This window comes from Acanthochromis polyacanthus, chromosome 16 (assembly GCF_021347895.1).
Source record: "Acanthochromis polyacanthus isolate Apoly-LR-REF ecotype Palm Island chromosome 16, KAUST_Apoly_ChrSc, whole genome shotgun sequence".
NCBI lineage: Eukaryota > Metazoa > Chordata > Actinopteri > Pomacentridae > Acanthochromis > Acanthochromis polyacanthus.
The window spans coordinates 10,305,948-10,331,388 of record NC_067128.1 but is presented as its reverse complement, the minus strand read 5'-3'; the positions used below and the strand labels follow the sequence as shown (position 1 = coordinate 10,331,388).

Here is a 25,441-nt window from a genome sequence, read left to right as displayed (position 1 = left end):
AATTTGGTTAACTGTACTACAGTGTTTTAATTCCTGTCTTTTTTCTGTGTCTTGTCCTCTGTAGGTCCACGTTAATCTGCTTCTTATGGAAGCGCGAATGCAAGCAGAACTGTTATACGCTCTGAGAGCGATCACCCGCTACATGACATGAAGTGCTTTTGGCGTTTTTACCATTGTCTTTTTTTTACCGTCATTGTTGTTGCTCATTATGGGACACATAAAGAAAAAAAATCAAAGGGGGTGGGTGGGGGTGGGGATTTGACAAAACTGTGGACGAGAGCCCTGGGTTGTGACGCTGGATGTTGAGAAGAGGATCAGAACAAATGGAAAGCAAGAAAAAAAACAGAACTGTTGGAGAAAAATCATCTCAAACTATAAGTGGATACAGAAACCCAGTTTGTGTTGCCTGCAGTGCCAAAACTGACCAAGAGAGGGCAGTCTGTAGCAAATTCCTGCTCTGCTGGGGAGTTTGTGCCAGAGCACTGACACAGGAGGCATCCAGGACAACATTTCAGTATTCCAGCTGGCAACACTTTGGTTGCCGTTCTCACCTGTCTCCTGGTAGAGTCGAGACCTCGAAAATCCCCAGAAAGAAAGCTGTGTCGCCAGAAACGGTGCACTGTGATTCTGTTGTCACTGTTTTGTTTTAGTTTCTTTAATATCTTTTATTTCATTTTGTATCACGAGAAGCGGATGTTGTTGTCGACGTGGTTGCTGTTAGTGGTAACTGGAGATGGGCGCATTAACTTTGGGCGGTGTTTTTTACGTGTGCCTGAACTATCCAGCACAGTGTGCATACGTGCTGATGCTGCTGCTCCCATCTTATACTCAGTGGGGTCATATTGATCCCCAAATCACCCCTCACCCAATTTTCCCCCATCCCCATTACATAAGCCCCTGTCCATTAGAAATCCACTGCATTACCCCCACCCCCCTCCTGTCCTCTACCCACATCCCAAATCTCAAATGTCAAAGTAAGCTAATCCAAGGAGTGTGTGAAAACCAGAGAGGAGTAGAAAAAAACTCAAAGAACACTGTCTGAGCCCTTTTTGAGTTTGACTGTAGCTGTATGGATGAGGTCTGTGTTCATGATGACTGAGGTGTGAATGTTTGTGTGTGTTTCACAGAAATGACAGAAAGGAAAAAAAAAAAAGTACGTCTTGGAATTTCATGTGTCAAAAAAAAGCGAGGCACTTTGAAGGAAAGACTTCTTGCTTCTGCTGTAGCTGTGTTATTGTGAGATAACTGTTTATCATTTTTTTTGATGATGATGTCTTTTATTTTTATGGTAACGGTGGGGGGGGGGAAAAGCTAATCAAAAAGAAAGTTAGAAACCAGGTTTTCCAGGAGGGATTTGCTTCCGGTTGTGCTAACCACACCTCGTCTGTCTTCCGCTTATCCCAGCTGCCTGGTCATCCTAACACTTTCAGAGCTTTGGATTGTGAATTTTACCAGTAAACAAATACCTCTTCTGTTTTTCTCTATAAAACATATAAGAAGTGCTCTTTGGTGAGCAGAGACTCTTTCTGGGGCTGCCATGTTCCCGTCGGTCGGGGAGCCGGTGAACCCTCACAGGGCCGACTGCGGTCGATAGCTTTCGAACGCAAAAGGTTGTAGCTGTGCTTATTTCCCTGTTGGGGAAGTCTAACCAGTGCAAAAGCAGCTTTTTTATTTTGAACAGAGGTGTGAAACCTCTGCTGTTGTTTTTTTTTTTCTTTTTTGTTGTTGTTTACTAAAATCAGTAAAGTACTGCATTCTTCTGAGGCTGGACTGAGAGGATTGGACAGATGAATGAGTGAACGATGGGGAGGAGGAGGGCTGACGGTAAAGGAATGGTACATTTGGAAGTGGTTTGAGAGGAAGTGGAGATTTTTTTTCAAACTTCTGACTGATGTCAGTTACTGACACTTTTTTTTATATGAAAAATATATTTAAAAAAGAAAAAAATAAACTATAATATTGATTTGTCGTGTATCATTTGTAGTTTCTCCTAAACAACTTTAATTTCATTGCTTCGTCAAAGAGATTGTATCAGATGTGGAGAGACCAACACAATTCAGGAATCAAGCAGTCATAGCACAATCACCATCAGCTCACTTTTACTGCTCAGTTGCACAAGAAACTTAAATGACCCGTGATAATTAGTAAGCATATTGGAGCGCTGTTATGCAAAAGATGAGTCATGAGAAGATGGGGAGTTTTACTTATGCTCCAAAGTACACTCAGCTCTTTGAGAATAAAGCTGTTTCATCATCAGAAAGCTGAACTCAGGGGAATAGTTCAGTTTGTCATCAGTAAGTCCAGGGACTTTCATGTGAATTTCATTTTACTGTATTTGTTCAGGCCTGTGTGACTCACTAGGAACCAGGTGATGGTCCCTCTTCCTCTGGTGCGGTTGAGATCAAAGGTTCTCTTTTTCCCTGACTAACATTTAGATTGAGATAAAGGGGGAAGTTCCTTGTAGGACACCTTGCCTTGCTTTCCTTTTCACCCCCACATCACACCTGACTGGGAAAACATGTTTCGCTTTCCAGATGAGGCTGGTTCATCTGTCTGAACTTCAGGGTGTTTCCCAGAATTCTGTCTGTCAAAACACAAATCACCAGCAGAAAATCCTCACTGACCAAACTCTCTTCACATTTCGGTGACTTTCAATTTCAGACAATTTATGGACGAGGAAAAGGGTTTTTAAGCAACATTGATATCAGCCAGCCAACCGTCTTTCATATCAACGTGAGAAACTCTATGTAGAGAACAATGTTTGTTATCAGCTCTGGCTAATAGGTTGTTTAGGGGTTTTTGAATGATGGGCTTGTCTTGTGGTTGTTTAAGGTCACTACTGTGTGAAAACAGGGGACATTGACGCTGGGGGTTTTTACATTAAGTGCCGTTTCTGATTTCTTTCTATGTAATAACAATGTGAATTTGAAATGCTGTACTTTAGGCTACTTGGTGTTACTTGTAAGCACTGCCTGGCCCCATATCTGTGTAATAATAAAGGCTTTGAGAAGCAAAGTTCTTCCACGTTCCTTTGCTGTGTTTTAGTAGTTCAAATTTCACACAATTCACAGACAATAAAACATTCCCTTACAAGGTAAAATCCATACGAGTCATCTGATACCTTTACAACACAGCCTACTTTCCGTACAGTGCAAGTTAGCTGTATAAATGTGCAAAAAGATTGTTCTAAATCATTGGTTTTACATGTAAAGATACCCAGAAATGAATGCTTCGGCAAGCTTTATGCAAGTTAAAGTGCATGAAAAGGTTAAAAATAATGTTCACAAATGTTTCAAAAATATAGCTGCTTGTGTCGGGAGGACACAGAGTGAAGGAAATTGAGAAATAAAAATAAAATACAGATGGAAATGCAAATGAATCCCTGCATGTTAAAAAGCATACACATCCAGTGGCGGAATTTCCAGGCGGGCACGGCTCACAAGTTACAACAATTCACACATTATCAACGATCTTTCTGACTAAACTAAGATAAAAATTGAAAAATTGTCTGATTCCTGCATCATGAATATGATTTTTTTGTTTTTTGTGACAGTAAACTGAATATATTTGGGTTTGACATTTTATAAACCAAAACAAGAAATGAATTACTGGAGAAAACAGTCAACAGATTAATGGACAAAGAAAATGTGTTTTCCAACATATATGGCTGAATTCCTCCAACATTACAAGATACATACAAATTCATTCAATATTATTTATATAACACCAATTACAGGTCAAATTGTCTCAAGACGCTTTATTTTTGATTTTTCATTTGAAATATGACAAAGTAAGAAATTTAAACCTCTTGACTAATCCAATTTATTATTTAGTTTTTAAGAGACTAATCGACAATTAAAATAAGTTTCTCCACTAAAACTAATAAACATGAGGTCAAATAGAAGGAACAGTTTTAAATCCTGCAGTCCCACAATGACAAAAATAAAGTTTGTCAACAAAAACTAAATCTGCTGGTGGATTCCATTAAAGTCCTAATAAATGATAATAAAGTGTGATACTAAAGGTTTGTGGAGCTAAAAATCTCAAAGTAATGATATCAAGTTGAACATCTGGATGGAGGCTGATAAAAGTTGACCTCCCTTCATTTCTCTGGAGCCGACTCCATGGATTTTAGGGATGCTGGTTAAAGACCTATTTTTCTAGTCGTCTTCCTTCTAGTCGCTGTAAAAAGTCACTTCATCCTCATCGATTTCAACACCTCTTCATGGCAACCTGTTCTGCTTCCGACCTGGTGGAAACTCAAGAAACTCGGGAAAACCTGTCAAGACTCGGATTTTCGAAAAACTCGCCGGGCGGAGGAAGGTGTGGTGGGCGGTGGGGGGAGGTGTGGGGAGGGCTTCTTCTTAAATGTTTAGTTTTGGTCTTTTCTCACCTTTTATTCTTTTCTAATGTCTGATTTGATTTTGAAATGTTTGTCTTTTTAATGTTTGTTTTTTCAAATTTTTTAACAACTTGTTTGAAAAATTTCCTTTTCTTTCCCAATGTTTAATTTTTAGATTAAACCTTTGTTAAAGTTTTTCTGTTTAAATGTTTTTCCACCTTTTAATGTTTAATTTTCTTTTATTTTCTTCATTGTATTTTCTGTTTAATTCCTATTTAAAGTTTTGTCTTTAAGATTAAAATTTCTAATTAAACATTTAATTTTTTGATTAAATGTTTTGTCTTTTTAAAGGTTTAATGATCTAGTTAAAGAGTCAAAAAAAAAACATGAAAAATATTTTGCAAAAGTGAGAGGTCAGTTGCAGCTTTCGTTTTTTCTTACAACTTTTCGGTGGCTCCCCCCAAAATATCTGTTGTCCCCCCCCCCACTAAAATTAATCTGGGTCCACCCCTGTACACATCCACACATACATTTGTTTCACCTTTTGAGTGCAGTTTGACTTTTCTTCCTCTATTCCGCATAATTACCTGCATCATTTTTTTAAAACCTGAAACTCGAAGTCTTTTGTTTGTGCTGCGACTGTTTCACATTGACCATCTGGAGGCTTTAAAACTGGCTGTAAAAAAATTGTAACTCCATCCTCTGTGAAAAACAGCAGCTGCAGTCAGCTTTATAGTAGTTAGTCATGAGGTGGCAAAATGTTGACTGATTGCAGCACAGTGGGCATATTTTGAGGATTATACACCGCAGGAGGGAGTTGGGAAGCTTCTCTGGGAATCTTGATACTTTTTCTGACTTCGAAGCTCGTCACTGAAGTCACGCACAAACTCAAACTCGCTGTTTTTTTTTCATGAAAAGGAAACCTCAAACCCTGACAGCCATCTTTACAAAGCCACAGGAGGAGAGCATTTGATCATAAAATATAAATCCAGTGTCTTTATAACCCGAACTGTTCCATGACAAAATAAAACTCTTATCTCCAAGAGTGTCAGGCTGTTAAACCTGGAGACTGAAGCCCCGTCATCAGCTTTTGAGCAACAGGTAGGAACTGTGATTCCCAGCATGCCCTGTGGAAGTCCCTCGCATCCTCGTTTTCTGTCCACTTCAGGGCCTCCTCTTCATCTGAGGATTTAGTTAAAAAGAGTGGACAGAGCATGAAAGAGAGAGAGAGAGAGCAGTGAGAGGTTTCAGGTTTATTTTCGATACTTTACAGTGACAAGTTACGTGCTCAGGCAGCTTCCAGATGTGACCGTGGACGTATTATGTTCATAACAGAGGGAATACTACCCCTCCCTTCCCCTCGAGGGCAGCTGATGTGAATAAGAGCATGTTCTTTCCAGTGTGTGTCCCTCCCTCATTGCGTAAGGATCAGCAGCAACACCAACCTGAGTACGTGGTGAGCATCTCCAGCAGCGACTCTCTGTCCTGAGCGTCTAAGTGAGCCTCTGAGCCGCCACCAGTCAGGTTCCACATGGCCTGACAGACGTGAGCCGCCAGCTGCCAGTCACCTGGACCCAAGTCTCTCAGACAGTCTACCAGCCTGGACACACACACACACACACACACACACACACATCATATGACTAGAGGGAGGGGGATTCACATGACCACCAGGTTTCTGAACATGAGCACCACTTCACTGGACCTTCATCTGACAGAGGACTGTGGGTTTACGTGTAAAGAGGACGTAAGAAACTATATATTCAAACAATGCCCTCCTTTGATAGTCAGAAGATTGCACTACAGAGAGAAAACACCGAATTTGTTCCAGTCCAACTCCTCATATGTCAGAATTTACACAGAGAATTGACTGTGAACACATAATGTGTAGCTTGAGGTAATTAGAAGCAGCTTTATTCCATCTCAGAACAGCAAATTTTCAGATTTGCAGTGAATTCTAATAGCATAAAATCAAGATATTTATGTAGATATTAATGCTTTTTTTTTCTTGATAGATAAAAATTGACCACCTTTCAGCGTGTTTTTTTGGACACTGTAATTTAAGGCAAACTTTAGTAATCAGTGACGAAAATTCAACAAAAATAAAAACTAAACTGTTTTCTGTATTACTGTGACATGCAGCTATACGGTTCATAAAATATCATTCGTTGACTTGTCCATTGTAAATTTTTTTGTTTAAACGAGTTTTAAGATAGGGCTTTTCATGACGACTTGCTTTTTTTCATATTTCAGGTCATCCTTAAAGACTGTTTGATCTGTTGTTCTTTATTGTCGATTCTGAATAGAATTTTGTGTTGAGAAATAACTGAAAATTTCAGACTTTTATCTTTAATAGTTCTTGAGATATTGGCATCCAAACATAGCTTCAAATTTCACTGTGCAAAAAAAAACCCTGCTGAAAGCGACTTATTTTAAAATGATCTGAAAAGTGCTTGATATGTCAGTCTACATAATTCATAGATGGCATTTAAAATATCCATAGTTTATGATAAAAAAACGGCTTCAGGCAAATCAGCACCAGTTGAGCAGAAAGCCCCTGATGGTTTGAGATGAAATAATCCCGCATCTTGTTTGTATTAGTGGAGTTGTTTGTCTGTGCAAAGACCAGATTTCTCCACTAAAATAAACTTTATGCTATCTTTGCCAAAAATGTGTTTATTTTGGAGAGAGTTACATCCGTGTATTGATTTCACTCCCGTGTTTGTTTGTTACCATCTGGTTAACTTAGCATAAAGTCTGAAGACAGCAACTCTGCCTCAGTCTAAAGGTAAAAGTCCGTATATAACCCCACATAAAACCTTTCGTTGGTACATTTTGGCTTTTCTGTGGTGTGGAGAGACTTTGCTTTACTTCGTCTGGTGGCTGACGGACTGTATTGCTCACATGGACCTTCAATCTGTATTTCTATTCATATCTTAGTCTCAGCAAGAAAACACATTTCACCAATTGTCATCCCTCCTCTTTTCTATTTGCCACAGAGCTACCTTTTTATAATTTACCAAATTTAGTTTCAAAATCTTACCAACTTTGTCTATGTGTCTATTTCTTTTTATCACTTCAAATGTCCTGGATTTGCTACACTTACTGTGTAGTGACATGGAACACTTGCTTTCTTCTAAAATATTTTTATTATTATTTAATTTTTACAATATTTGATTTCATTCTTTTAATTTCCTGGAAAGTATAATTTAATGTACTTGCTAACAAAAGTGATTTTCATTGTGATTTTGAGGTATAATCACCAGGATGTCTCATTCCAGTGTACGTTTGCTACTACATGCTGCTTTTTCCATCAAACCTAACTGATATTTTTGGAAAAGTCTTTAATATGTCTTTCAAAAGCATTACAAACATGCTCTACACCGCCTGTAAATGCACACTGACATACTTGCACTCTTGTTCTCTAAGTGCATTTGTTCTTACTTGGCAGAAGCCCCCTCTAGTGAGAGACAGGCCCTGTTGGGAGGGTCCAGAGCCAGGTTGATGAGGACCCCGCAGGCTGAAAAACACATCTCAGCACTCTTGGAGTCGAGCAGCGTCACTAGAAACCGGTGCACTGAGAATTAGAGCACAGAAAGATGACGAGGTGAGGAGGCGGGTGAGGACAAAGCAAGGCAAAGATAAGAGAGCTGCTATCACCAGAGTCAGCGGGCATGTTTATACTGACTGTAGCTGGCCTTGCAGATAAGTCCAGCCTAAACATGACACAACAGTATACAGAGGTGTGCTGTGGTGGAAGTTCAGTGCCAAGTAAGTACTCGATTTTCTGCTGAGTGGTGTATATGAATGATGTGATTTAGAGCAGTAATTCTTGCGGTATTTCTGTATAGGTAGTGTCTACGGATACGGGTCCGTATCCGTAGCCCATGGCAAAAGCGTATTTCACGAAGTAAGTCCCTGGTTTGACTCCCAACTGTCATTCCCCCGCACTCTATCCCAATGTTTTTCATCTATCTCTGTTCTAGTTCCAGGCTTTAACCCTCCTGTTGTCTTCATTTACGGACACCAAAAAATATTGTTTCCTTGTCTGAAAAAAATCCCAAAATTCAGCGAAAAAAATTCCTCAAATTTCTGAAAATTTGCAAAACTTTCAGGAAGAAAATTTCAGTAATTCCTAAAAAGTTTCCCTCAAAAGATTTATGTTCAAAAAAATCGGCCAAATTTGGCAAGAAAATTCCTGTAGATATTTTCAAAAAATTAATAAAAATCTTCCTCCCAAAAAATCTTCAAAATATGTAAAGTGATTACATTTTTTTTAACATTTCTTTTTTCCACCAAAAAATGTTCAAAAATTTCCCCAAAAATGTTAAAAATGTGGACATCAGAAGTGTCACTGTGAAAATATATATTTTCCACATTTTCAAACTTTAAAACGGGTCAATCTGACCCACAGGACAACACGAGGGTTAAAGAGATGGAGACTTCATTCTATTACTGCTGCGGACTTTAGACACAAGGCTGAAGATACCTTTGTTTTGTATGATGAATTCTCGCACATCCCTGGACTGTGACAGGTTTCCATAGACACACGTGGCCTCAAACATGCCGTCCATACTGGAGCTGAGCACCAACTTCAGCATTACTGAAGTACAAAGAAAATGTGATTGGAGGAAAAGTTAGCACTTTTCAGCAATTGTTTTCCATTTCTCTCCTTTTTTTTTTGCCTTACACTTTGCGATGGTGAGTTCATTGCGTCTGATTGGAGAGTCTTCTCCCTGGTAGAAGGACAGGTTGTTGATGGTGCTGGCTACGTTCACCATCAGCTCCTCGCTTTCCTGAACAGACCTCAGCTCTGTGTCACCCAAACATACATTCACATACAAAGAAGAAGCAAAATAATAATTTTAACATGGGGCACTTTTTACAGAGAGGATGTTTTATTTGGTCTTCTTTCATTAAAAAAAATCTTCCTGAATGATATTACAGCCAACAGAGGGAGCATGTTTAACAGGAATACACTACTTAATGGTCCTGCTGTCCATTCATTCATGTGAAGTGACCCTTATTCTGGTAGCTGTGATGTGGGAATTGTTATTACAGCTTTTCATTGCCATGTTAAGAATGCTCGTATTCACAGAGAGCTCTTCCCCAGATAATGACTTACCAGGTGAAAGCATTGCTTCCTTTTGTGTTGATCAAAAGAAGCATTTAAAGTAAGATTATTAATTCTTTCCACAACCACATCATAGATCATGTAAAGTGGGTAGAACTCAGTATTAGTTTCTATATTTGAGGTACAGTGCAGATGTTACTGGAAATGCAGGAAAATGCTCAGAGAAAGAGGAACATTTCAGCAATTTATCTACGATAGATACATACAGAAATGAAGTGAATTCTGCTGTTTTGTTTGCTATAGTGCTGCTGTACTGAAATATCAAGGAAATGTGGTAAAAATAGCTGTCATCTGTGGGTAATTTTGGTCTCTTACAGCTGGAGTGATCATGAGCTGGCATATAAAGGTCAGAGTGACCAAATACAACCAGTCACAACACTGTGAGCAGCTTGGAAATAAAGTCTGTTCCTGATATAGCAGCACATGTCTTGTGCTCGGTCATAAATCGCAGATATTGCGGTTGCACTGTCAACCGGTGCCTGTGTCACACAGAAGTTTGTTTCTGGTCCTGACTGGAAATGCAGCCCCCCTCTTCAAAGCTCTGTAATGGAAAGCAGCTCAGCCTGTCATGAACTTGATCAAAACAGGACATCAATCAGCCAAGCATTCTCTTTCATCCTTTACTAAGATTTCGATGTCTGCCTCTAGCGTCTCCACATTCTTGTTCCGTCACCAATTTTACATTTCTTTCTGCTCAGTTGGCTTCCTCTGTTTGCCCTTTTTTTTCACTACTTTGACCTCTGTTTTGTTTTCTTAATTCTCTCTCCCTACTGTAATGCAGTCAGTGTAGGAGGTTGGCAGCAGAGAACAGAGTTTCACACCCACCTATCTATCAGTTCAACCTGTCCTGAAACCATCTAACCACACGGGAGAAATTCACACACGCAAACCAAGTCGTCTGTGAGATGTGACAGAACATCCTGCTCATGCAGCGAGGCGCTTCGCTCTGTCGGAGCAGGTAAACCAAAAGAGGATGTGCTGTGTATCGAACAGAAAGCACAGAGAGGAAGGCAGCAAAGGAATGAACAGGAGTGTGTTTTCAACCAAATTCACATCGTGTTCCCAGCACAGGGGAAGTGGTCGGGGCCTCGCAGATATTTACTGTACTCAAAATGCATTAAACAGCTATTTTTAAACTCCATATTCTCATACACTGCTTCCTTGGTATGATGAGATAAAAGACAACAAACAGAAAAAGACAAATCCTACAGCTGCACGCCTGCTGCTGTGCTCACCGAGCGTCTCCATCAGAAGCTGAAGGCAGGTTGTGTTGTTGGCCAGCGATGGGCCTACAGCCGGGTGGATGCACATGTTTGCCAGCACTCTGACCAGCTTCACCAGCACGTCGTCGGCTTCCTGCGCACTTATGGACGTAGTGGGATACCTGCACGGGGAACGGACACACTTCTGCAAGGGTGTGTGAGGTGACACGTCTTTCCTCTGGTAGCTGTTGTACAGTCCAAGGAGTGTGTCCATACAGCTGCTGCACTGAAAGAGCTGCTGGCGAGACTCGTCGATTTTGCCTGTTATGTTCCCGAGGGTGAAGAGAATTCGCACGACAAAGTCCTGTGGAGAGCAGTTGGAGATTATTCTCACAGTTTCTGAATTAAATAAAGTGAGCAGTGAATTCAGTTATGTATTTATTTATACCGAAAATGTCAGTGAAAAGACAATCTGTGCTGGGAAAAGTTTCTTTTTCGCTTCAAAAAGTGTGCAGCTAATCTGGTTTTCTTCATAAAGCAGCCTAATTTAGTATTGCAAAAAAAGAACAACATATATTCTGAGCTTTTTTCACTACTTCCTGGGTTTATATTTACCAGCTGTACATATACAGAATTTTGGAGAAGGCAACTAACAATCCATGTCATATCATATTGACCTTTTATTGTGACCTATTGTCCTATGTTTTATTATATGTTTCACTGTTATGTTTTCTTTGTGTACTTTTTGCAATGTGCTTTTATTGTGACTTATTCTTTTATGTATTACTGTTATGTCTTTTTTCTTTTTACCTAGGGACTGCGGATCTAAATGAGCATTGTGCTATAATCCGGCATATTTCTGCCCACTATAAATAGGCGCTCATTAATGTGCACTGTCCCTACCAAATAAAGAAATAAATATCTAAGAATCTGCTGACTGAAAGTATAACACGTCATGCAAATGGCCTTCTATTTTGACTCAGAGAAAAAGTTAAACATCTTTTCTCTGTTGTTTTGGTCAGAGAAGGGTTAAATTGAGCCATTTATGCGCACAAAGTTTCTGAGCTTTGCAACTGGTGACAAATTCTCAACCACTGAGTTAATCCACACTCCAGTCAGATGTGGCTTTACAGGACAATGACCAGATACCGTGGCCAGAATACTGACACTTCAACCAGCGACTATAAAAAGCCTCCCTAAAAAGCAGCTTTATTCGAACAACTCAATGCCACAGATGACAAGAGAAAGATGAGAAGGGGCTGCTGGATGCTGGTGAGCCAGATAAGACTGTAGCCGGGCACTTGAATGTCTGCAACTTGCCATTTGTCGTCTAAGAAATCATTTCAGACAGCCTGGTATGAAAGACAATCTGCCACATGATGCTCTGGAAGGATATGTGAGAAAATGTGATCCTGTCCCCCTCAACTGCCAAATATTACACACTGCATTTGTGTTTTTGTTTACTATGGTTGCTTTAACCTTGAAATGCCAGAGATTAGTGAAAAGAGCCCAAAGTGATCCGTTCAAATGTCTTGTTTTGTCTAATAAACAGTCGAAAAGTAAAGATATTGAGGTAGAAAATATAACAGATAAAAAAAACGTCCGTTTTAGAGGGCTGGAATCACAATATGTTGGCCACTTTGATTAAGGCAAGTAGTTTATTATCCAAACAGTTGCTGATTAGTTTGAGCTCCAGGATATTTACTGCAGACTTTCCTGAAAAGAGGGAGGCTGACTCACTCCACCTGCAGCTCGGTGAACTTGCCCTGTCAAGTAGCCCAATTATCAGTGTCACTCCTTCACCTGGTAGAGCTGAGAGCTGTGTAGACGTGCTCCTCTGTCACTTCGCCCCATCTTACCAAGAAAAATTACGTCACACTGAACTTACTAAACAACATGCTGAGCAGGTGAACACAACATTTCTCCCATAAAAGTGCAGAGGCGCTGCTGAGGATGGGACAAGCTGTCCCAGTACGAGGAACTTCTTACATGTTTTGCTGCTCAGTGTGTCCATGAGTGTGTATTTTTACACGCGGGTGTGTGTTTACTCCAGATGAGATTAAGAACACGCGTCACTCATTTATGATTGCCAAAAATCCCCCACTTTTCTTTTCCTCTTTCAACTGTCTTCCCTCCCCTCCACCTCTATGTCACCCCTTGCTCACATACAACCTCACCTCCCATATTTTTTCCTTTCTCATCCCTCCCTTTTCCTCGACTGACTGACCCCCCTCCCTCTAGAACGATTAAATGTCAAAACACACACGGCAGAGCAGCGAAGGAGGGAACGTTATGTGTAGATGGACACAGTGTCCCACAAGCGTGCTTAGACTTGAAGTGCGTAAACATGTTACCCTGAAAGTACACATGCTTGTGTGGTGGAGTGGAGTTACACCATGAGCGCTGGAAAAGTTCATTTTCACCTCTCTTTATTACACAAAAACTCAACCACGGCACTAAAACACAGAGGAGATTTGTGGACTCACCTGTTTTTGGTGATGTTTGCTCAGCAGTTCTAAAAATAGCTGGTAGCAGTTGGGGGTTTGGGCCAGAGCGGAGCGGCACTCAGAGTAAGAGGAGAGTTTACTGAGGGAGAGAAGAGACAACAAATACCACCGATCATTCCACTCACTAACTGCTCGGCTGTGCTGACTAAATATGGAGATATTAAATCAACATTGCTAATGGATATGTAGCCACGGGCTGGGATCTCATTTTTATGTTCCCATTGTCTTGGGCAAAAATATTCAAACAGTATTAGCTTTATCAGCAGTATTAAACTACTTTTTCTTGATATTTTCATTGCACTAAATATTCTGCCTGATGCTTCACATATTGATGAGGAACATGAGCAAAAGTAAGAGGCATGGGGATGCATCATTTGTATTGTTGCACTCAGTTTGGAGGATATTGAGCCTATATTGTCGCACAGTACAACTGGCAAACTTTCCAGTACATTTAATGTAAAGTGTAAGAGACAGTTCTACCATACATCAGATCAATCTATGCTAAAAATACCTTACAGTCACAGAGTGCTGTGTGTTTTATGAAGTATACAGCTCTCTGTCAAGTGAAAAACATGTTATGGATGAACAAGTTCAAGCAGTAAGTTCTGCTTTTCCTTTTATCTTAGCTTTCGCAATTTTCTGAAATGAACATTTCTAGACCTTTATTTTCAATAAACCTGACCTGTCAGCCTTATAAAAGTTCAACCTACAACTGTTGCAGTGTTTGCATGTTTTTTTCATTGTACATTCAGAACATCCTGTACAGTTGAAACGCTGATAAGTGTGAGTAAGGCAAAACATAAAACTGCCAACAGATGTGTAAACACCTGCCATCTGATGAATGCTACCTAACACTGGAAGCTCCTGTTTTGTTAGTTTCATCGTCATACGATGACTTCATGAAAGAGAAGGAAAGAATAGAGGGAAGTTAATAAGGAGAAAGAAGGTGACGCAAGAAAAAGAGGGTGAAATCTGATCAGTGCCTGTTTTGATTTAAATCAGGACAGGCTACGAGAGTTAACTTTAGTGAGCCATAACCAGAATTGAGGTGTGGCATTATGTTTTTCATTAGAACCACAGAGAAGTGCATGATACCTGTAAATTCTGGAAATGTTGGTGCAGACATCCTGGTCTTTGCAGTGTTTACGCAGCACTAAGCAAAGCTCTGGCAGTACTGAGAAGGAAACAAACAGCGGACGGGATTCAGGGTGATCGGCAAGGTTCCTCAGGGTTGCTGTCAGCTACAGGGGAAGAGAAAAAGAGGCCAGAGTTCAGAGTTAGTGATAGAAGCACATGCAGTACCTAAACAGACTGTATTTCATCCACTAATGCATATCAGTGTTGTGTTGTGGGCAGCACACAATGTCAGGCTTGTGCTTATTAAAGCTGGCTGCTGGACTGTGCAGGACACGGTGCCGCTGAGCGACAGGAAACTGCTCAGTAATGAAATTAATCATTCCATCACAAGAAGGAAACAGTAATTTCCAACACACGGCCGCACTGAAAGTTCTGGAACATTCATGGTGTGCTTATTTCCCCTTCTCTAACGGGATAATGAGCTGTGTTAGGTATCAAATAAAACACTGGTTCAAGATGTTTGCTTGAGCCAGCTTATGCGGTTTGCAGCAATCATATTCAGTGGAGTGAAACAGGGTGTGTTTAGGACCGAAAACTGGCCGGCAGCTAACATCATGCTCACAGAGCAGCTTTTATACCAGACGAAAACAAAAACATTTTTGTCTAATAGTGGAAAAATCTACATCAGCCAACCAATACAAAAAGAAGCACTTTAAACGTTTGGTTCCCCTTTTTTATGGACATGGTGTAACTTTGTGGTTTTGACTCAAACTGTCTGCAACTGAAAAGGAGAATTGTAAGATTTGTTTTACAATACTAAACCTAAAGCTTTGATAAGCATAACTCTGTGACACACCTGTACGAGGATGTGGCCTGCTATGGGGAAGTTGGTGTCTTCTCCTATGCAGAGCTTCTTCAGGAGTTTCTGAGCTGCACTGATACAGTTCTTATCCAGCAGAAGTCTGAGCACTGCAGCGTTTCCAGAGAGAAATTTCAAAGTACCAACACAATACAGCAGAGCTTCTCCAGATGCAGACACATCCTCATTGCACAGCACATCCAGCAACAAGTCTAGACAGAAAAAATACAAAACATCTGTCATTACCTTCCATATGCGATGGGGTATGTACCATTCTAAATGACTGAGTATAAAGTTTGACAAAAATGAGACTAAATAGAACCAGACAGATAAAAAATAACCCAGAAACAACAGCTAATTAAGAACATAACTCGCTGCAGAATAAGAAACCACTAAAAACTGTCATCCTGACCGATGATGGAGTCGTTCTGGAAGAGGATGTCATTGTTTTCACTGCGGCTGATCTGGAAAATGAGCTTACAGATGTTGAGCAGGTTGTTTCCACTGACGCACAGCTGGAGAGAAAAATGCAAAAGACTTTCACACAACTTTTGCACTAAGCAGTGGCCTGGATGCTTTATGATAGAGACTTGTGTCAGACAAACACACACACACACACACACACACACACACACACACACACACACACACGCACGCACGCACACACACACACACACACACACACACACACCAACAAACACACATTTTGCAAAACTCACAGACAACTCACAGCGAGGCAGAGCTTGGCGATGTGCAGGTTGAGCCGGGCAGAGTTGAGGTCAATGAGGCGGAACAGTGTTCGAAGTATCCCCGACCTCCTCTTACAGCGTCGACCGAGCATGTCCGCTTCTGCCAAGGTGCCGTGGAGAACGTCGCACAAATCACACAGACGGTCCAGCGAGGCCTCAGAGCTGCCTGGCATCGCAGGTGAGGGCACGCATCATATGAAAAACTAAGTCAGGATCAGGACAACATGTCAAACGCTCACAGAGAAAGCAAACATTCCAGAATGAAAACACCCACTAATGTGTGTGTGTGTTGGCGAGTGTGTATCCATGTAAATACAGACGAGGAAGGTTTTATGGATATTGTGGTGTGCATGTAGCATATGCTCTGCTTTATGGTGTATGGGAATGTGAGGTTAAATCCTCAATAATACATTGGTTAGCAGAAAATTAACATTCTCCCCCCTCTTCTAAGAAGCAGCTTGGAGTTTCAGTGGTCAAATGCTGGGGAACAATCCTGCAACAGGCAGCAACAGTCTTGACACAGAGGAAGAGAAAGGGTGGAGTCTTTTCCTTGTTTTTGAGGTAAAATAAATGTTTTCCCTGCATAAATAACAGGGTTTGGCCCTTTCTAAAAAGGATTGGACACAGTCTCACACTCAGCTGCGATTTCTCACTGAATCTGTAAGGTGTTTTATGCATGAGCCAGAAGGCCCTTGGTATCATAAATATTTAATATTTATCTTTCAAATGAATTTTCCATTAAATTTGTAGAATGTTAAAATATTTACAGCCATAGATTTCATTTCATGGCTGCCAGACTGCAGTTTCAGGCAAAGACAATTCTGTATAGATGCCAAACAAAACACGAGTTTGTTTGTATTTCTTCAGTGGCTGTGATTTCATTTTGCAAGACTTTCTGCGTGACTATCTGCCAGTGTTGAAAGATCTATTTTTCAGCCTGCAGTTTGAAAATGAACTATGATAAGGATGCACAGGGCAGAAGGGCTAAGAAGAGAAGCATAGCTCTAATAAACAGAGCAAACTCATTGCAACCACAATACATTTTAGATACTTAAGCCCAAAAAGGAAAAAATGTAGTTGTTGATTTCATGTGTTTACACTTTGTTTTTCCTTATTGTGTTGTCCACAATACCTGCAGCCACACTCTCTAGTTGATGAAGAAGAGGAGTGATCACATCATTCCACACCAGTGACTCTGCATTCTCCTCTGTGCTCACAGTGTTGTCTCCATACACCAGCTCTGAAATAAGCAGAGAATTGCAGTTACCCAATTACCACCTCCGAACACAGGCGCGGTAAGTATGGTTCACAAGTTCACTGTCTTAAAATAAAACAGCAGGAAGTTTGATGCCACACTGAAAGGTCACCATCCACAGCTACACTTCCTCCAATTTGTGTCTGCAAACAGTCTGCATGTGGGCATGGGAGTGTGTGCATGTGTGGTGAAAACACGTGGGCATGTGTGCTGGTGCATGCAAATGTCTGCGAATCTCTGAGACGCCGTGCACCTTTTTGGTGTTTTTTGCTGAATATTTGCATACCCCCATGCTCGGTGTGATCCAGGAAACTGTGGTTGAACAAACCAACAGCTCTCTCAGCTATTGGCTGGCTGCCTGTCATGGTGGAAATTGGGCCCTTAGCAACAACACCCCAATCAAAGTTTGACACTTTGAGGTTTGTTCAGTTACAGACATAGAGGTGTGTCTACACTGCTGGTGAAACAACATTTCTGGGCTCAAGAGTGAGACATTATATTTAGACTTGCTAAGACAGATTTAGTCACAGCTATCTTACAAAATAAGCTACATCTGATGTAGAATCACTGTGTAAATGAAGTAATATGTAACCTTAGGAAGTGCTGCAACTACATTTCACTTTTACATGCCCTACAAAATGCACCATTTGTGTTAAATATACTTAGCTTTGTAAAAATAAGACTGTACGGTTCATTTCGTGTATCTAGACAAACCTGTTTTCCGTTCTGCTCTGCATTCTGTGGGTCCTGAGTCAGCACCAGGCTGCATTAGTCTACTGCTGATACAAAGAAACACAAAAACATAGAGTCTGGTTATTTCAGATTGCAGAGACGAGACATAGTGTTCTTGCTTTGTTAAATTTACCTGACCTTTTGAACTCAGTCGGGCATTGAAATAACAGTCAAAAAAGTTAATCTAAGGAATAAAAGTATATATCTAAACACTGAACTGCTGTAAAGTTGCTGACTTTATTTTCTGGCAGAAAGAACAGAGGTGTGTTACCATCACACACCACTGGGTGTCCCTGTTGCAGCAGAGGTTGAGTGCAGGATCTGTTATCTTTGTTTAGTGTGCATGTACATTTACACTATGCAGATACATGCGTGTGTCTGTCTGCCTGTCCGTGCGTCACTACTTCTAATGTGTGTGTGCATCTGTGATGTTGTGTGTGTGTGCCAACATGCACCACAAACTGCAATCCCCAACAGACAGGAACTTGGATCTTGTGTTTGTGGGCAGTCTGGTTAAGGCTGTTCATGCTTTGTCACTGTGAGTCTCCACAGTGTCTCTGTGCAGTAACCGTAAAGTGCTCCCAGAAAAAACACACGCCCCAGTGTCATGCTACTCTATGTGTCGTGGCTTGCCCCTGCATGTCACTGTTACATCTCACTCTCGAGTCTGCACTACTCCACTCACACGCAAGGAAAATTACCCACTACTCCAGTGTGTTCTGTGGCATTTGACAGGTGGTGTGTCTTATGACTAATTACTACACGAGCAGCTGAGAAAATAATTATTAATAAATACAGATAAACACGAAGCAGCATGTTGAGTCATCCTTACCACCTTTGTAACTGCAAGATTTCTCCCACAAATCACACAAAAAGAGCAAATCAGCTTAAAATACAGAATGATGTAATTAGTTTGGTAAGAGGCAAAAATTACGATGTTGTCCGGACTGAAGCTTTAGTAGTGATATTAATTCAAAATGCTAAATTTCAGGATGGACTATTTTCTTGAGCTTTTGCACACAAATGACAGGCATTGAAATACACATAGCTGTTGTAAAAAACATCCTTTTCATTGGAACATCACCACACACTGTATATAGAATGATGAACACATTAATATACAGTACAGTATGGCACGAGGGTATTACTATAGAGCACACTTTCAATTTGGAGATTTAGTGATTGGTAAAAGCTGGCACATGGGGCAAATGCAGCAGGGAGTGCTGGCCGAGGCATGCTGCAGTGAATGTCAGGGGGCTTTGGCTATGTATGATAGGATTAAGAGCCTGATAATAAGGCCTCTTTGTGTGATTCTGCATTCTCTGAGACATGACCTCATCCCTGTCTTAGGCCTGGCCAGTGCACTGCAGTCACAATACATGCTGCTGCCAGCCTTGCCCAGATGGGCACCCAAATCTAATAGAGAGCCATTTGGAGCTATAGAGCTCTGGCTTATTGGAGAAAAAAAGAACCTAGTGGATGTCTAATCTCCTCCTATCTTTATATCTCATCCAACTCATCATATTAATCTGTCATGTTGTGTCCATTTCCATTTGCAGTCAGCGTGTTTCTGCCTTGACTCCCTGTGATTGTCTCTGTCTAATGCACCTTTTATGTAGTTCATTGCAACACTAGAGAACCGTGCGTCAAAAACTCTGACCTAGCACTTATTAAAAAGAGGAAGTTTTTAAGTTTGTCCTGTGTAATCATAAAGTGACCATGGTCTAATCACTTGGGACATCTCTTTGTCAGCAACAAGTTCCACAAACATTGCGTGCTAACTTGGCTTACGAGGGAGGAGGTGGTGCTGCGGGCAATGGCCCAGATTTCCTGTAAAAGTGTTTTATGGTCTATCCCCCCTCTATAGCCCCAGCTGCCCCACCCAATCGATAGGCGGATGGATTGTAACGACAGCCCCCAACCTCACGCCCAGAGTTATGCCCCTCGTGCTGACACACAGCTGATGAGGTCGGCAGAAAAAAGCCAAGCTTTTAGCCTCCCTGCACTGTGAAAGTGTAAAAGCTGACACACGATAGTAATGACAGATAGATGCAGTTTCATTGGGAACGAAGCTCACCGAGAAGCTTGATTTAACTGTGACCAAGATATAGTGTACAGTGAAGTTTATGAGGGTTTAAACTGGGGTCGAGTGTCGAAAGTTGAAGAATTTGTTCTCTTAGTTGGTGACACTACCGCTGCTCTAACTGACTTCATATATTCAGCTGTCATTGTTGGAAGCTGAAAATATCGAGGAAGTTTTTGGCTTTGGGTCAAATACATTAGAGCTTTAAAAGCCTCCTGCTTAACAAAATGTAGTACAGTGGTGATTAAAGGAACAACCCTTATTTTTTGACCATTCATATTACATCCTCATTAACATTAATTATTGAAGAGCTTGAGTTACCAGTGGAGTATCAGTTTTTTCTGTGTTCTTCAAGTCATCATTATTTAAAGTAATTAACTTATATGTTTGCAAATATTAAAAGGTGATATAAAATAATGTTGAATTGATTTTGTCTGATCTAATATAAAGAAATGATAAGAGTGATAGCTATATTTTCAGAAATTTAAACACCAAACATTAGAATCATCACTAAATCCTTTCCTGCTATGATTTTCTCTGACTAGGTGTCTGGATTAGCATCAGTATTAACCAAAAGGACAGTCTGTGAATCTGGGAAACGCAAACAGAAAGGCAAGAAAGCAACAAGCACAATTTGATGAAAGGCAAAAGCAGGAGGCACAATCAGCTCCATCTAGTAATGGCTACCTCTGCAACCTTGGGTGCCAATAAATCTCCAAGTCATTGTCGTGCTGTCGTTACGGTCAAAGAGAGGGAGCTGGAGAGGGCGGAAGGCCAGAAAGAGAAGGACACAGTGTACCTTGTAAGAGGAACAGGAGGACAGAAAGCCTACCTTTCACTCGCTGTTCTGCGTGGGCCTGGTCTGCGAGGAACCGTGGTGTGGTCTGCGCTGGAAACCCATTTAGCTGACTGCTGCTTTTGTCCCGGGACTGCATTTAATCTCTCTTTCACTAAAACACGGAGAAAAGATGTGGCAAGAAGCTATTTACAGATTGCTGCTATTATATTGAAGTGCTGCTTCATACACCATCACATACTGAACTTATACTGTATATTATATGTGTACAGCTGAAATAATTCAGTCCGTCTGCATTACCCGTTTTATTGTTTTAAATAGTACGGCGATTTTGCAGGAAAAGGTTGGAGAGAGAGAGTAGTCATTTTCCACTCAAAACAGCAATAGTAAATTATGCTTTTCAACCTAACCCAACCACAGAGAATGTAAATCAGGTGAAATGTCAGCATGTGAATGGCTCCATTCATTTCTCTTTGATGCAACTGCTTTAGCACAAGTGTCTCCGCAGAAGATTTAGAGTGATGCGACGAAAAATGCTGTGTTGTTTCCTTGATTCATTTTGCACCTATTAAACAAGTGCGCAGTCCTATAAATTCTGATATTAGCATTTTATTGTAAGCACAATATAAATGATTATCTACAAAAAACAATTTATTCACTGCGTTTGACAAATATTGTAACTTTCTTTTGAGCATCTTCTCAAAGTTGAGGCACACTTGCATGCAAATTATTTTCTTTCCTTACCATGTGTGTGTGCTTCCAGAGGCGGTAACGTGGTGAGAGATCCAGCCCTGAGGAGGCGTGTCCGTGACCCTACCAGGCCCTTCCTCGCTTCAGCTGGGTCAGTGGGCGGTTTGGGAAAGGTCTTGGATGGATCCTCGGCATTGCATTCGACAGGAAACTTTGGTTTCTGCTGCAACACAAACAATTCACTGACATGCGACGGTGTGGAGAATCAGCCCGAGGATTCATTCACCAGGTACATCACTTTTATGCACAAAGAAATCCTCTAGTTTTTGTAGCTATCATTACAATGCAATATATTTAAATCATAACCCCACTTATTAAAACCAGAAAATCTTCCATTTTGATAAGAACAGCAGTGTCAAAGCTGAGCTGGCACACGGCCCCATTATCCAATTGAGCAGGTGGTAAAAGTTAAGTTTTTCACAGTAAAACTCTGAATATTAGATGTGTACAAAGCTTACAATACACAGTTTTTGTGTGAGGGAACATACATGGTCCAGTGGAACGAGTCGAGTCCCAGAACTTGGCCTGGAGTCGGAAGCATCAAAATTTTGAGCATGAATACTGTAAAAGAAATAAACAATTATTTTGACACCTTATATGAGAACCACGGTTGATCTCAGAAATTGACCACCTGCAAAACAAATTAAAGTGGAATTAGTGACTAACCTAAATGTGGATGGAGGCCTGTTGTCCCATTCTGAGCGAGCGGAGTTCCTGCCAAACAGCTGTCTTTGTCCATCTCTGGGGGTAAACGGTCGGAGGGTGGACTGAACTCGGAGGGACTGTCTGGCTTCACTGACTATCTCTGCACTGGTTTTCCTCAAAGCGTTGCGTCGTGGGAGGAAAGGGCTGCAAATCCCATGTTTTGTCTCCATAGATTCCACTTATACCTAAGTGGCATTTGACAAGAAGGTCCACAAATGACTGCAGGGTGTATCAGTGATGGAAAACAGTCAGATATTTCCCGAACTATAGGCGTGAAACTTTTCTGAGGTGAAAAACGTCCAGTATCCAGGTCCTATACTTTAAAAGAAGTAACATAATTTAGGGAAAAGTCCTGTATTTAGTCTTATTTGACTAAAAGTAGGAAAATATTCTCACAGAATGGTAAATGTATCTGTTGTTTATTTGGATCAGTTTATTGGTTAATTGTTTAGTTCATAAAGTATGGTAAAAATAAAGAATAATGAGTATCAAAGTGTAAACTGACACTCTGAAATACTTATTTAATGGGAAGACCATTAGAAAATTCAGAGACATGAAAATTATAGTCAAATTTAAAAAGGACCACATTTTAGTAAAAACACAATACAACCAAATAAAACACAACCAAAACCTAAACTGATTAATCAGTCACAAAGATAGTTGCAGATGAACTGTTTGTTGATTATCATATCTATTAATGAACTAATTCTCTAGGTTCTAAGTGAATTAGTATTAATAATGTACATTTTTACTACTTTTTGTACTGTTTTGAGAGTTTCATAGATAACAATGCATCATATTTTAAAAGACAATGATGATTTTGCATTCAAAAATGAGTGAAATTTGGGGAAGTACTAGTACATTGCAGCATAAAGTATTAAGGTGAAGCAGAGGCTTTTTAAAACTGAGCTTAAGTATTGTAAGTAAAGACACTAATATTGAACCAGTAATGCCATCAAAATATTTTTTGTTAAGTGCTAACTGCTTATTTGTAGCCTGATGTTCGATCTTGAGGAAAATAAAATTAAAAACATAATTTGAATAGTGACAAATCTCAGTAAATATCAGAAATTAATTATGCGGTTTGGCTGATTTAAATATAGTAAAACATTATCATTTTACAGTCAGACCACTGTTTGTAAAAATACATATCTTGATGTGACAAATTATTTCTTTTACAGTCAACATATAAGTTATTTTCCGGTTATTCTACTAGAAATAATCTGTAATTTAACAAAACAGAGACAATCTAAATATGCTTCATTTTTTTCTCCATTTAAAGCCTTTATAAACACAAATTTTCTGTTTTAATAACCCCAAACGTCAATAAAATTATGATTTTTAAATTTATTTAAGGATTGTAAAATAGTGTAATTTGATGGTCAAATGGTGCAAAAGAAAAAATAAGCATCTGTAAAAACATGGACTGATGATGTGGATATTGTTTACAGTTTTAGTCTGTTTTTTGTGGTTAACATGTAAATTATTACTTTTTTCAACAATTTTACAAGTAATTATCTGAAATTTAGCAAAACAGGGAAACTGTAAAACAGCAGTAATTCATGCAACAACAATAAACAAACATTTAATACTCTTCTAAAAAAGTTCATCTTATTACAGTAGGAAGCCAAATTAAATAAACTGAGAATGAAATTTTTTGGGTTGTTTTAAGAATGCAGCTTCTACTTCTAGTGGTGAATTGAATGAGAAGTCCTTCTGCGCGTTCACGCTCCGTCTCCATGGTGACAGAATGTCGCTGTGGCAGCTTGGACAACAAACCCAAGAAACAAAATAAACTTAACATTCAAGAAGAGAAGCTTAAGCGTGTATATTATTCCACGCAATAGATACTAAAAAGCGTCACTTCTTTTCTAAGTGTGACCCAGTTTACCCGAGGAGCTCTGAAGCCGTTTGAAGAAACCGGGGTTGAATGTAAGCTAGTTCACCGGATAGTGAAGAAAACACTCACCGTTAACCCCTCTACGGCCTTCTGAGGGGAACAGACAGGACATATATCACTCCAGATGGTAAGGTGGACCTCCTCGTCCAGAATAGTAAAATCATGACACCTGAAACTTGTTAAAAACCGAGGAGTTTTCGAGCAGCGACTTGCAGAGCTGATGACACGTGCACTAGCCTCAGAGGTCCTGTAGCGCGCAAGGTGACGCGCGTTCACCGGTGCTGAACCAAAGACTGATGTTAGTTTAACCTCAGGTCTCTGCACTGGATCTGCTCTTTGTCCTGAAGTATAATCAGTACAGCTGATTTGACCAGTTCAACTCATATAATACAATTTTACACTTATATAGTCAGATACAAAGTGCAGAATAAAGTGTAAAATACACTATGAATAAAAATGTACTAAGTTTACAAAATGTATTGTTAAATGGCAACAACAAAAATATACATTGAATGAGGAAATTAAAATGCATCAAAATGACATGATTTCAGTCACAAGGGTAATATTTTTTAAAAAAAATATAACCCTTGGAATTAATTGAAAAGAAACTGAATCTTTATTTTATAGTTAAATAATTTCTATTAATCAATCAATATCCTTTTTTTTACAGTCTATAAAGGTTATTAGACATACCAAACACATATAGCCTAAGCATCAAAAACAATACCATAATATATAACACTGCCCATAATCTCATTTTACAGAACAGAAACCAGATTTTTTTATTATTATTTTCATTGTCAATTAATCTGTTGATTAATCAAATGGCTCGTTGGTTTGGAAATGCCAGAAAATGGGGAAAATGTCTGAAAAAGTATTTCCTTTATTGTCGTGTTTTGTCCACAGAGATATTAAGAACATAGAGGAGTAAAGAAGCCACAACATTTTCAGATTTAATAAGCAAGAATCATACATTTTAGAAAGTTGCTTTTTTCTTACAAAATTGCTTAAACTAATAAATTATCAAAATACTTGGCAATTTAATTAATAGTTGCAGCTCTGGTATAATTTTAGATCTCACACGTCATCATGCTATAAACTGCAAACATTTCTTTGGTCACAATTATTCAGTTACAGAAAATGTCAAGATTCACAAACACAAACCTTTGCTTTCATCATTGATATTAATTTATGTGTATTTGCTTGTTGTGTGTTTGATCCTGATTTAAACAGGTGTGGACGTGTATAAACTGGGCAATAATCAGTTTTTGTCACAACAGTGCATGAGACACAGGAGCAGTTATCCTGGTGTCTCTGTATTGTTTTACCTGTTCCCGTAGCTTCGAGGAC

At 39.8% G+C, this 25,441-nt stretch overlaps 2 protein-coding genes across 7 annotated transcripts in view; one reads left to right on the top strand and one right to left on the bottom strand.

The window, feature by feature from the left end:
• sesn1 (sestrin 1) overlaps nucleotides 1-3,019 on the top strand; it is a 62,286-nt gene extending 59,267 nt beyond the window's left edge. For both annotated transcript variants that reach the window (XM_022212846.2, XM_022212847.2), the window contains one exon: nucleotides 65-3,019. In XM_022212846.2, coding sequence (XP_022068538.1) covers nucleotides 65-151 — 87 coding nt within the window. In that variant the 3' untranslated portion in view covers nucleotides 152-3,019. The remainder of the gene's footprint in view (nucleotides 1-64) is intronic.
• A 204-nt stretch (nucleotides 3,020-3,223) lies between these two features.
• armc2 (armadillo repeat containing 2) lies at nucleotides 3,224-24,506 on the bottom strand. Of its 5 annotated transcripts, none has more exons than XM_051960724.1 (18): nucleotides 24,161-24,506; nucleotides 22,153-22,504; nucleotides 21,975-22,047; nucleotides 21,481-21,649; nucleotides 20,773-20,890; nucleotides 17,840-17,904; nucleotides 17,003-17,110; nucleotides 15,852-16,036; nucleotides 15,534-15,636; nucleotides 15,119-15,333; nucleotides 14,281-14,426; nucleotides 13,165-13,264; nucleotides 10,712-11,042; nucleotides 9,033-9,155; nucleotides 8,832-8,945; nucleotides 7,787-7,919; nucleotides 5,788-5,942; nucleotides 3,224-5,524 (listed from the first exon to the last, which is right to left on the bottom strand). In XM_051960724.1, the coding sequence occupies exons 2-18, from the start codon at nucleotides 22,359-22,361 to the stop codon at nucleotides 5,391-5,393; spliced, it is 2,481 nt and encodes an 826-aa protein (XP_051816684.1). In that variant the 5' UTR covers nucleotides 22,362-22,504; nucleotides 24,161-24,506; the 3' UTR covers nucleotides 3,224-5,390. The 5 variants fall into 5 exon arrangements, with proteins under 5 accessions (XP_051816684.1, XP_051816683.1, XP_051816685.1 ...); XM_051960723.1 differs by having other exon boundaries at nucleotides 22,153-22,376; nucleotides 24,161-24,504; XM_051960725.1 differs by having other exon boundaries at nucleotides 17,840-17,901; nucleotides 22,153-22,376; nucleotides 24,161-24,503.
• Between the last annotated feature and the right edge of the window lie 935 nt (nucleotides 24,507-25,441).

Coding starts and splice junctions, on each gene's coding strand:
- armc2 (XM_051960724.1), bottom strand. CDS start 22,361: ATGGAGACAAAACATGGGATTTGCAGCCCTTTCCTCCCACGACGCAAC. Junction 14,427..15,118: donor CAGGCCACATCCTCGTACAG/GTGTGTCACAGA, acceptor CTTCCCCTGTAG/CTGACAGCAACCCTGAGGAA. Junction 5,943..7,786: donor CTAGAGGGGGCTTCTGCCAA/GTAAGAACAAAT, acceptor GTGTGTGTCCAG/GCTGGTAGACTGTCTGAGAG.